This window comes from Gastrolobium bilobum, unplaced genomic scaffold (genome assembly GCF_033153095.1).
Source record: "Gastrolobium bilobum isolate Gb01-03AN ecotype WA unplaced genomic scaffold, APGP_CSIRO_Gbil_v1 utg9870, whole genome shotgun sequence".
Lineage (NCBI taxonomy): Eukaryota > Viridiplantae > Streptophyta > Magnoliopsida > Fabales > Fabaceae > Gastrolobium > Gastrolobium bilobum.
Genome location: NW_026896550.1, coordinates 1 through 11,762, shown reverse-complemented (window position 1 = coordinate 11,762; position 11,762 = coordinate 1). Strand labels below are relative to the sequence as shown.

General features: G+C 32.7%; 1 protein-coding gene across 1 annotated transcript; it reads left to right on the top strand.

Annotated features, from left to right (window-relative positions):
- Window positions 1–2,284: 2,284 nt before the first annotated feature.
- Window positions 2,285–5,752, top strand: LOC133300498 (probable cyclic nucleotide-gated ion channel 20, chloroplastic; the record flags this gene model as incomplete). The annotated part of the gene is made up of 4 exons (XM_061500062.1): window positions 2,285–2,297; window positions 3,353–3,868; window positions 4,639–4,830; window positions 5,654–5,752. Coding segments are annotated over exons 2-4 (792 nt in total), but the record flags the coding sequence as incomplete, so codon positions are not given.
- Window positions 5,753–11,762: the final 6,010 nt, after the last annotated feature.

Here is an 11,762-nt window from a genome sequence, read left to right as displayed (position 1 = left end):
TAAGTAGGATTTTGGATCTTTTAAAGAATATGGAAGGCCTAATATTCGATTCGCATGTGATATAATAAGATTGATGTTATCTCTTTTGGGTAATTGTCTATTGTGGTTGTGGGCTATTAAAATATAAGAAAAATGTTTATCATTTTAAATGACACAACTTGTATCATTTCATTCTCATAAAGAAGTGGGACCCACACATTTATTTATTTTTTAAATTCTCTCATCCCTTTATCTATCTCTTTCTCTCACTTAAAATGATACAACTTTACATCCTTTAAAATGATACATATTTTTCCTTAAAATATATGTCCATAAAAATAAATGGATACATAATAGAAATAATTGACATCGAACATAAATTAATATGAAAAAATTTGTGTTTATAAACGTTACATTAATAATGTGTAAATATTTTAATTTCTTATTCACCATATCCTTCCTTTTATAATTTTTTATATATATTTCTTTTTATTTTTATAAAAATTATAAATTTTTATAAAAATTATAAATTTTAAAAAATGTTACAATCTTATTATAAAGTTAAAAAAAAAATTATTATAATCTTATTAAGGAAACTCAACTATGTCTGATTGTCTTCTTATTGACCATAATTTTTGACAAATGTAAACACAAGAGTCAAAGACTGTATTATTATAGTCTTGGTCGTTGACGCATAAGCGAAGTATCTTGTAGAACGGGCAAATTAGGATGTTGTGTGGAAAAGAAACAGTCATTAATGTGTTATTTTATTTTTAAAAAGATAAAATAAGAAACATAACTTTTTAAAGTATTTATTTTAAACAATTGTTCTTCATAGTTTTTTTTTTTAAATATAAAAATAAGAACATAGTTTAATTATTTTTAGTTTTTAACCTATTTTCATGAATTTTCTAATTTCACTCTAAACTATCACTAATATTAATAAAATTTAAGAAAACATAACTCACCTAACTCTATATAAATTGCATTTCGTATTCAATCTATTAAATTTTGAAAAATATAATTCACCTAACTCTTGCATTTAATCCACCAAATAAAATTTCAGAAAATGGACAGTAATATATACTCCCTCACTAAAATTAAAAATAAATGGATTCATAAAGGTAGAATAATTACATTAGGGGAATTTATATTTTTCTAAATTTAGCATGTGCAACATTGAATGCTCAGTCTGAAAATTTTATCTAGTGACAGAGGTCAAAGGCTAATTCAATTCAGGGCTATCTCAAATATGTGCTTACTTTTTCAAAATTTATTCTCACACAAAAAAATTATCAAACAAGTTTTTAAAACATTTTAGGGAAATTTTTTTCTCAAGGACATAAAATTATCTTCAGAAAACTTAGACCTACAGTGGAAAAAAATACTGAATATTTTATTAATTTTATTTTTCTTTTGTATCATGTATTTACAAAAAAATCTTATAAATTTTTTTAGTATATCTACCTTAAGTATCTCTTCAAGACGACTCGAACCCAGTATTCTCAAAAAAACTTAACTCTTTAAATCAGTTACGAGACTAATCTCAAGCCAGAGATTAATCACATTTAAACCTCCTCACTCCTTCTCAAAAATGTATTTGATAAAAATCAAAATTAGGTTCTTTCCTCACTCTATTTAATCTATGTTGACAACTAAGCTATGCCCATTGGGTCCTTATGTTTTTGTAAAGGAGTTATTTCTCTCATGTTATGGAAGACAAGATCTCTTATATTGAAAAACAAATAAAATGGGCCCATTAATTTAAAAATAAAATAAAATAAATAAATAAAACATATTTTTCTATGTGAAAGCAACGTGAGAATACAATCTCGTATAACATAAAACTATAATTTTCCTTTTTTAAAACCCAAAAATGATATTATTTTGGGATCCCTACTTTTTATGATGTAAAATAGTTCTACAAGATTATTTACCAAAAAAAAAAAAATAGTTCTAAAAGACAATTTTATGAAATATTTTTGAAGAGAAAAATAAAACAGATTTTCTTAGATTTTCTTGCTCTCTACTTTCTCTGTTATGTTGACACTTGACAGCACTGTTTCTTACAAAGTTCCCTCATCTTTACTCAGTCAGCACACACTCATATTTCTTTCTTTCACACTGACATGCATTTTCCCACCGACCCTTTAGAACCCTTCTCTATATAAGTCAGAATCTTCTCTCCTTTTTCTGCCATGATCAGCAGTTTTCTAGAAAATTTCATGCTTGAGTTCCAAATGGCTGGATAGTAGCACTGCCAACAATTAGTAAGGTGTTTTCAGTTTTGACACTATATTATTGTCAGCTTCAAACATGTCTTACCCTCTTTTGTTTTTGTTTGTTTGTTTGGGTTAACTGACTGCTGAGAAGTATTTCCTTAAATAGAATAGATACTTTCCAACAGTTTGTTTGTTTGTTTTTGTGTTTCTTAATTTGGAATCTATTTTTTTTTTCTTGATTTACTTGTTGATATCTTTTTGCTTGTTTTATTAGTAAGTCTTTACTATAATATTGTTGAATTCTTCTTTGGAGTAATGCTCATTGTCATACTTACAGCTAATAGTTTTGAATTCTTAGGTGGTTTATTATTAATTGGAGAAAGGTCAAATATGATGCTATCATCATTTTTAGTACTATTTATTCGCCAGAATGAGTTGAGAACTTGAGATCAATCTGAATGAATAGTGTTGATCCATAAAAAATATTCAATTTAAGATATTGCAGATTTTGTTCAATAAGCTTGGTTTGTGGTTTATGCTTAATTATAGTTATAGTCTGTACTTTTACTTTTCATTTTCATTTCCAGGAGATAATGAGATATAGGACTCCTTGAACCTGTATAGTTTGGAAACCTATTAGTGCTGTAACAGAAGCAGTTGGATTTCTTTAGTTTTTCATTTTTTTTTTTCTTGAGGAAAAGGGATGAAGTTTTGTGAAGATGAGAAAAAGAGACAGTAGATGAGTGGGGATGGGGGACCCTCCAACAATAATTTGAAGAAAACAAACCTTAACTGAAGAAGAATATAATGCTCTTTTTGATCACACTGACCCACCACTATGTTATCTCTTTGTATAATGGACCTAAAAGTTTCAATCACTCTAGCAACAGTTCCTGTGTTTTGAGCCTTAAAATTTCATGGACTACAAGTATAGTGAAGAGCTTCCTTGTATCCTTATAGTGCATTAAGTTTCATTTGGCCTTTTCACTTGCATATGGTTTTTGGATGCTTTTCATGCTGCGCCGTATGTTTTGTTTCCTTTTGTTTGTTCATTATTTTGAGTATAGATTGAATTAATTTGAGTTTGGAATAACTGTTTTGACATAGAAATGTTGGTATTGAATGTTTTGTTAATTTCGTTAATATTTCAGAATTGTCAAAGAGACATGGCTGGTTTTGAAAAAGATGAGGTGCCAATGCTGTCAGATACTAACCCCAAACTATCAATTGAACCTGTTGATTCTAAATTCCAGAGGCTTGTACCTAGGACACGAAGTGCATCAATTTCTATTCCCATGTTCTCCACGGAGTCATATGAAACAGATACTAATCTTGTGGGACACACTGGACCGCTACGGAGTAAGAGGAAAACTCCATTTAATCAGATGAGTGGTCCTTTATATGTTACCCATAGACCTGGAAACCTTTTCAGGCAGAATATAGTAGCACCAGGGAACCAAGCAGTGGAAAGTAAGACAGAAAAGTTTCCTTCATTGAGTGGCATGGATGAAAATGATTTGCAGAACCACTATGCTGGCAAAAATGAACATTTAATAAGGTCTGGTCCACTGGGAATGTGTAATGATCCATATTGCACAACTTGCCCAACTTATTTCAAGGCTACTCAACAAAGGAATTCTAAAGCTTCGGGTATATTCAATCCTAAGGTATCTTTCTTCCTAAAATAAACTATCAATTCTAGTATTTTAAGTTGCCTTTGATTACACTTAATGCATCTTAAGTTCTTGCATGTATCATGCTCAAGAATTTTAATTCTAGATGTTTATCTTTCCGCTGTAGAGTTTGATTATAAGTAAACTTATTATATGATATGATGATTTTGTCATGCATAGATCATTATTTGAACTATACAACACTTATGTGCTTCTCAAGCAGACAATGGTTTCCATAATCATATATAATTTATGGTATATCATGTTCTTATTGTGGTTTACTTTGATCATGTATAAAAAATAAATGTCACCCTTCTAGTTATATAGTCTGTCTTTTTTCTTTGTTATTTTCGTAAGTCAGTGTCAAGTTAAGTAGTAAGTGTAATGAAATTTAGAGTTGTTTCTGGTGGTGGATCCAAAGTAGGGTTAAATTTCATTATGTGAGACCAAATAAAGAAGGGGAAGCACATTACTGCTAAAGACAGCAAAGTCTTACAATCCAGTTGCATACCAGACAAAGAAGTCCTACGAAAATAGCACTTAGCAGAGCACCGTATACTCGAAGGCTAGACACAAACTCTGTACCATAAAAAATACTATTGTCTACCCTTGAAAATTCTAGCAACCTTTAATGTACCATTATAGGATATATTCTTTTAAATTTTAAATCCTTTTACCATCTGTAGACATGTTATCTTATGAATCACTTGGACAATATTAGCTTCTGTTACTGAATAAATTTGTTCAACTTTGAATGTTTTCAGTTTCACAATTCCCTTTATGGGGATGCCAAGGGTTGGGCAAGAAGACTGTTTGCTTTCTTGATTCCACGTTTTCCTGGAGTTATGAATCCTCATACTAAACTTGTACAAAAATGGAATAAATTTTTTGCAATTTGTTTCTTGGTGGCAATTTTTGTGGATCCATTATTTTTCTTCTTGCTCTCTGTGCAGAAGGTATGGTTTTTTCCCCCTTTATTTAGATTCAAGATATTGTGAGTTGCATCTAGTTAGTAATCTTTATTTCACTTAAACAAGCTCTAATCACTTCACAACGAATAATTATATCAATGGGATGGAAATCTTAAGATACTCAAGAAGCACTCCAACTTCACAAGACATCCTTAGAAAATGGTGTTTTCATCTCACTTTATTCGATATCAATAATATCTATAGCTGTTGAAACGCTCTATTTTTCTCTCTCTATATATGTGTATAAGTTTGTGAGTATGTGTTTTGCATGCTAAAAAAACAATTAACACCCCGCTTCAATCTGTGTTCATAAAGTGTCTGTTTACATTTAAATATCAGAAGTGAGGATAATTTAACCTATGACATGTTTAGACACATTCATTAACTAATTGCCTGTTGAGACTAGGCTTAGACTGAACCTTGGCCTTTGAACTTGTTCTATAAGTTGTGTTTTGTTGGATTTGTGCCCGAACAAAACTATAAAGCCAGTCATTTGCTATAAAGAAGGCAGGATGATAGAAATATTCAGGAAGAGACAAATTCTCTTTGCAAGGGAAATAGAGTGATAGGAGAGCTGATATCTTTTCCAATATTAGCAAACAAAATTGTGGACTCTCTTTTATTCTCTTACTGACCTAAATCTAGAAGGAGGATAATTTACAGGTGTTCTTCTCACTGTTTAATTGGCATCATAATTCAAGTATTATAGTTACTTTGTGATTGATGTCATCACAGTTTAACTTCTCTTCAATTCCCTATGTAGTCTATTTGCAAATGGACTCTAATTTTTTCTGCTTGTTGTATGCAGGAACAAAAATGTATTGTTATAAACTCGACTATGACAAAATTGCTTGTTTTACTTAGATGCATGAATGATTTTGTATACTTCCTAAACATTATTCTTCAGGTAACTTCTAAGAATTTCCAGGAAGTTGTTTATTCCTTTAAATTGTGTAACTATTTTTCATGTATTAAACTGAAGGTTCTACATTATTACTCTTAATTACCAAGAGACAAGAGGTATTCATTGTAATCCTTGTGTCAATTACACGAAGGAGACTTCTTTTATATATTAAACTAAATAACAAATACACACACATATACACAATGTGGGACTTCTATACTATGTACAGCAACACTCCCCCTCAAGTTGGAGCATGTAGATCGTATGCACCAAGCTTGTTACATATCTGGTCTATCCTAGGTCCTCTCAAAGACTTAGTAAATACATCAGCTAATTGATCATTTGAGTTGACAAAACGAGTGACTATATCTCCTGAGAGAACCTTTTCCCTAAGGAAATGACAATCTATCTCAATGTGCTTAGTCCTTTCATGAAATACTGGATTTGAAGCAATATGCAAAGCAGCTTGATTATCACAAATGAGAGATGTTGGGCCAGTGTCTCCAAACTTGAGTTCCTTCAGTAGCTGTTTTAACCAGATGAGTTCACAGGTAGCTGTGGCCATGGAGCGATATTCTGCTTCAGCACTTGATCTAGCAACTACACTTTGCTTCTTACTTCTCCAGGAAATCAAGTTATCTCCAACGAATACACAATACCCAGAAGTGGATCTTCTATCAATAGGAGAACCTGCCCAATCAGCATCTGAGTATCCTACAACTCTGGTATGACCTTTGTTTTCATAGAGAAGACCTTTGCCAGGAGCAGTCTTGATGTACTTGAGGATACGGATTACTGCATTCCAGTGATCTTCACAGGGAGAATTCAAATCTCTCTCTGATGTTTCAACGTGCGCATTATAGTTTATCCTATATGCCACTGTTTGTTCCATTGTGCAGGTTTTTCTTCTTTCTTGTGGTTTAATTATTGCTGAGGACAACAATTCTCTAAATCTGGGAATGGTAGGCTTGCATCTTAGAACTGCTGCAATTCTTCTATCAGGGGAGATATTCTAACTCTTTTAATTTTCTTAGTTATTTTTGTAGTATTTTGTGTGCCCTTGATTTAAAAAAAATGATCTGTTTTTTAAGTAATTCTCAGGTTTAAATGTGCTTATCTAGTTAATGTGCTTGACTGAATTTTTGGAAGCATGTTGTATGACTTTCTGGCATGACATTGCATAGATACAATTGGATTACATGATTGCTCGTTTGTCTGAACTGATGTTGTGAAATTCTGATAATGTCTGAAGTCAATTTTATTGAGTCTATATTGATACCGTAGTTGTGAGGTTTGATCTTAAACACTGAATTTTCTTGTTGAGAGACCTCACTGTTGTAACACTCTAGAATTTGATCTGTTTCTCTGTAATGCATGCATTGGTTGATATGATAAAGGCATTTTGTTCTTGTTAGCTATTGGCCAAAATAATCCACCTGTATGAAATTGTTCCATTGCTAGCCCCTTGAGCCTGAACATAATTTTGTTGATAAATGACATGTGCCTGATTATTGGCTTAGCCTATATCCATGTGACTTACCTTGATTGAGATTGAATTACTGATGTGTTGAAAATAAAACAAAGAAATTGAGGTAAGTTCCACCAAGGTCAAGTAATTAGGGGATGTAAATTTCATCTGTGCCCTTAAAAAAAGAAAAGAAAAGAAAAGCAAGAAAAAGAAAAAAAGGGTGAATGTGCATAAAAGGTGTTTGGAAGGAATTAATTCCCGAAATTCTGTGGGAATGTTAGTGGAGCAAAACCATTGAGTTGAATGTGTTAAAGTGAAATAATATCAGTTTTTCAATCTCATTGTTGTTTGAGCTACTATCCATATATTCCTACCCTTTAACCCGGCCAAGTTACAACCTGTGAAGTCCTTTTGATCAATTGATGCATGTGTTTGATTCTTCATTTTTAAGAATTTTTGAGAATATGATCAAGCCTATGGTAGTGTTATAGCTGTGATTGATTGAGTGCTCATGATACACTTAAACACTGAGTGTTGAGTGGACTTTATTTTTCTGTGTTAGGGGTAATCAATGTAGACTTGTATCTTTAAGTGGCTGATGACATTGTTGGGAGTTTATGATATTGGGTCAGGCATGCATGGCATATTGTGTCTGAGAGTGTCTATGGATTGTTATGTTGGAATAATTGAATATGTCCTGGATTGAGTCTTGTACATTGCTGGGGACAACAACGTTTAAATCTGAGAATGATTTGATATGCCTCTAGCATATATATGATTTTTAGCCAAAATGAGAAAGAAATCTTGATTAATCTTGGAGAAAAAGGGCTAGAATTACTATTAATTTGATAAATCTCAATCAAAGATTGTGCAACTGATTTCCTTCTAATTTTGTAGGAAACAGGAAAAAAAGGCACTTTTGGAAGTTCAGGCCAGAGTCCCACGCTAATAGCGTGAAACTCACGCTAGTAGCGTGAGAATCCAGAGACATCCATGCTCATGGCGTGAAACTCATGCTAGTAGCGCCAGTCATTATTGCCATCCACACTCATAGCGTGAGATCCGCGCTAGTAGCGTGAACATCCAGAGACATCCACGCTCATAGCGTGAAACTCACGCTAAGAGGCCAGATTGTGAAATCACAGCACCGTGTTTTTAAAAGGGCAGTTTTGGAAGATGAAAATGGGGACTATAAAAAGGATGTTCAACTCAGAATTAGGTATTCTGGACCGAAGGAGACCGTCGTGCAGTTAGAAGGAGAGCTCCGGAGAAAAATTCTTGATCTTCTTTATTCTTCCATCTACATTCTCAAGTAACATTGAATATTGAATTTATCAGCCATGATAAAGGTTGGCTAAGTTTTCTTTATTGTAGTTAGGGTCACAAACCTTATGTGAACCCTTGTTACGACGGATTGGTTTATTTCTACTCGTTTATATAAATTTCTTTATCTTTACCTTGTGCGAAATTTCTATTTTCTTTGTTAGACTTGATCAATCTAATAGTTGATGATAGTTTGAGGGTTAGAACCCTAGATAGGAATATTGGGGTTTTGATCTTGAAAGCGAGTAAGATAACAATTATTATGCATGCTAGGAATAGATGTATATTTAATTGCAGATGCTTTAATTATAGTGTTCATTGCTTAATTTTCATGAGGGGTTACTAAGGGATTAGGATTCCAATTGAGGTTAAAGGGTTGAATTGCCAAGGGATTGGAATTTAACTAATTAATTCTAGATGATAATTATCTGAGTATTTATATAAATAAGTATTCTTAAATCAATCCAAAGTAAGAAGTGAGGATCATATGGTGAGTGCACTCTAGCTATAATTCTTTTCTCATATTTTCACAAATCAATTCTCATTTTTATTGTTCTATTTCTCATAACAAAAAGCCAAAAACAAGTCTTTATTTTCAGTTCTCACTTTTACACAAATCGACAATATTTGTCACAAACTATTTGAACTCCTCCATTCTTGAAAGGACGATTATTTGATATACGATCACAATCCCTGTGGAGACGAACTTTTCTTATCATTATATTACTTGTGCGATCGGTATACTTGCCGGGAAGCATCAAGGCCATAGAGTTTTATTTATAATTTGCAAACCAAGTTCCTATCTCATTGACTGCATCCAATGAGAGTACTGCAAGGCAGAGCTAAGAGGCCAAATATAAACAGGTAGTTGATTGTCAAATGCTTCCAAAAGTATATATTCGCAGAGTACATGATCATAAGCAAAAGGATGAACCTCGCTCTATAAAATATTTCTTGTGCGTGTATGAGTACAATAAGTGCAAGAATGAGGGCAGCTGAGCAGCCAGTAAACAACCCTGACTTATGAAATAGTCAAGTGCTAGTGACAAATTAAACTGAACATGGTCTGTTCTTTCTAAGCATAGTGCTGACATAGATTAAGGGAATTGAAATTTTAGTGAGCATAAATGAATCAAGGATTGCAAACACGAGAGCTAGTGGAAAGAGTATCATAACATGGACAGAAATAAGTAAATATTACTATATATCCATTTTACTTTTTGTCTGCACTGCTCCTTGGTTATTATTCAACGTTCACCATAGTACAAATGCACCTCAAGATTTGCTGCCATTATCTAAAAATCAACCACTTCTTGGTGCCCTTACCCAATAAGAATGTCATTCTATTTCGCTCCCTCTTAGCAGTTGGTCTCAATGTGTTTATTCCTTTTCTGTGACTGCCATTTGCAAAGTGCTTAATGAAGTCATGCTCCAACCTTCCATAATCCTATTAACTTCTACAATAAATGATGGAGCAGGCAGCATTATTGGTTTGGAAAATAATTGATTAACAGAAAGAATATAAGAGAATATGAATTTAAGGTACAACCTCATCTGAGCTGCCAACATAAGAACAGTCAACCATCTTTAAGCAACCTTATATGCTTTCCTTTAACTGGCCTGCAATGTTATAAGTCAGACAAAATCGAACTCAAAATATTGCAACCAAAGATTATCATTCAAATCATATAGGAGACCATGACATACATATTCATAATTTTTGAGAATGCCAACCAGTTTAAGAAGCTGCATACCAATCAAGCATAATGATTAGCTTTGTAAAAGATAATCAAGCTCTCATCACTATTAAGTTAAGAGGAACAGGCGGAAGTCATGTCACCTGTAGCATTTTTGAAGCTGAAGCTTACGATAAAATTCCTTCAAGGCTATGCTTATATTTTCCTCAGCTTGTCTCAGCTCTTTCTTGCTAAATGACCGGTAATATTTCGGATTCAAGAGAAGCCTTTTTATAGTTGATACAGGAGATTTTGGTATGGTCATGTTCATCTACACCCAATTGAGGATATCTAATGAAGCTGGTCTAAATCCCTCTATGGAAGTCATAGAAGTTGGTTGTTCCACAAAATTTCAACTTCCATCTTCCATGTCTTTCATTGCTCATCTCAACCTAATGAATAACATCCATGTGTAGACGCGAGTGAAATTCAAACGGTAATTGAACCGTTAGATTGCAACTCCTCCTCAAAAGGCCCCAAAGGTTGGATTTTTTTCTCATATTTGTTCCATAGATTCTTCAACATCATGAATTACATAGAATTTTTATGTTTTATGCTCACTGTATAGATCAAAAGAATCTCCTTATCATATATATTCAGCTATATCAGTGGAGAAATGGATACAAAACAAAGGCAATGTTTTATACAAGTCCTATTGCAAGCAAGATTTCTGAACCCCACCTTATCCACCTTTATTCTGAGAGCAATCAGAGCACTCATTTGCTTACTCAACCCCTTTGCTCTTGGGCAAGTGGCTACTTGACTCGAATGCGAAACGAACACCTAGAGGGGGTTGAATAGGTGTTCTTGTACTTTTCAAAACTTTTTGATATGGATTGTTAAGCTTTTGTCAATTTTGAGAATGTTGAACTTAAAAGAGTGCTAATACACACCAACTCTACACGATGAACATCCTTCACCAAATATGCAAGGTTAAACTTATAATTCAATCAAACAATTCATTTGTATTAACTTTTGCACGTTTAGGTCCCCATTATGCAATAAAGGTCGAGAGTAAAAACAAAAAGATTGAACAAACAGTTTGTAACATAGTGTTATTCAAAACTTAGTAATATTACACAAAGGATTTTGTCAAAGTAATGCTAATTGGTAAATCACTTCAGAGTTATATCTTTAGACAAGAAATGTGAGTGATTACAAAGTGAGGTTTAATTTCACGGAATAACAGTGGTAATATTATCTAAATTGAAGAAGAGTTACTCGGGTACTTAGTTTACCTTACTCAAGTACTCCACTGTATGACAGAAGCAATAATATCACCTAGAATTAGTTTGGTATAAATGGCAGTATTTAAAAATTTAAAAGTATTGCTTTATGCAAAACAGACAGACCAGTCTTGAATCTTAAAGCATACTTCTCAGAATCTACTCAATTAAATACTTGAGTTTTACTTAGATATATTAAGTTTTTGGACAACTGTTGTGAAGATGCTTATTCCATATAAATCTGAAATCAAAGCTTTATT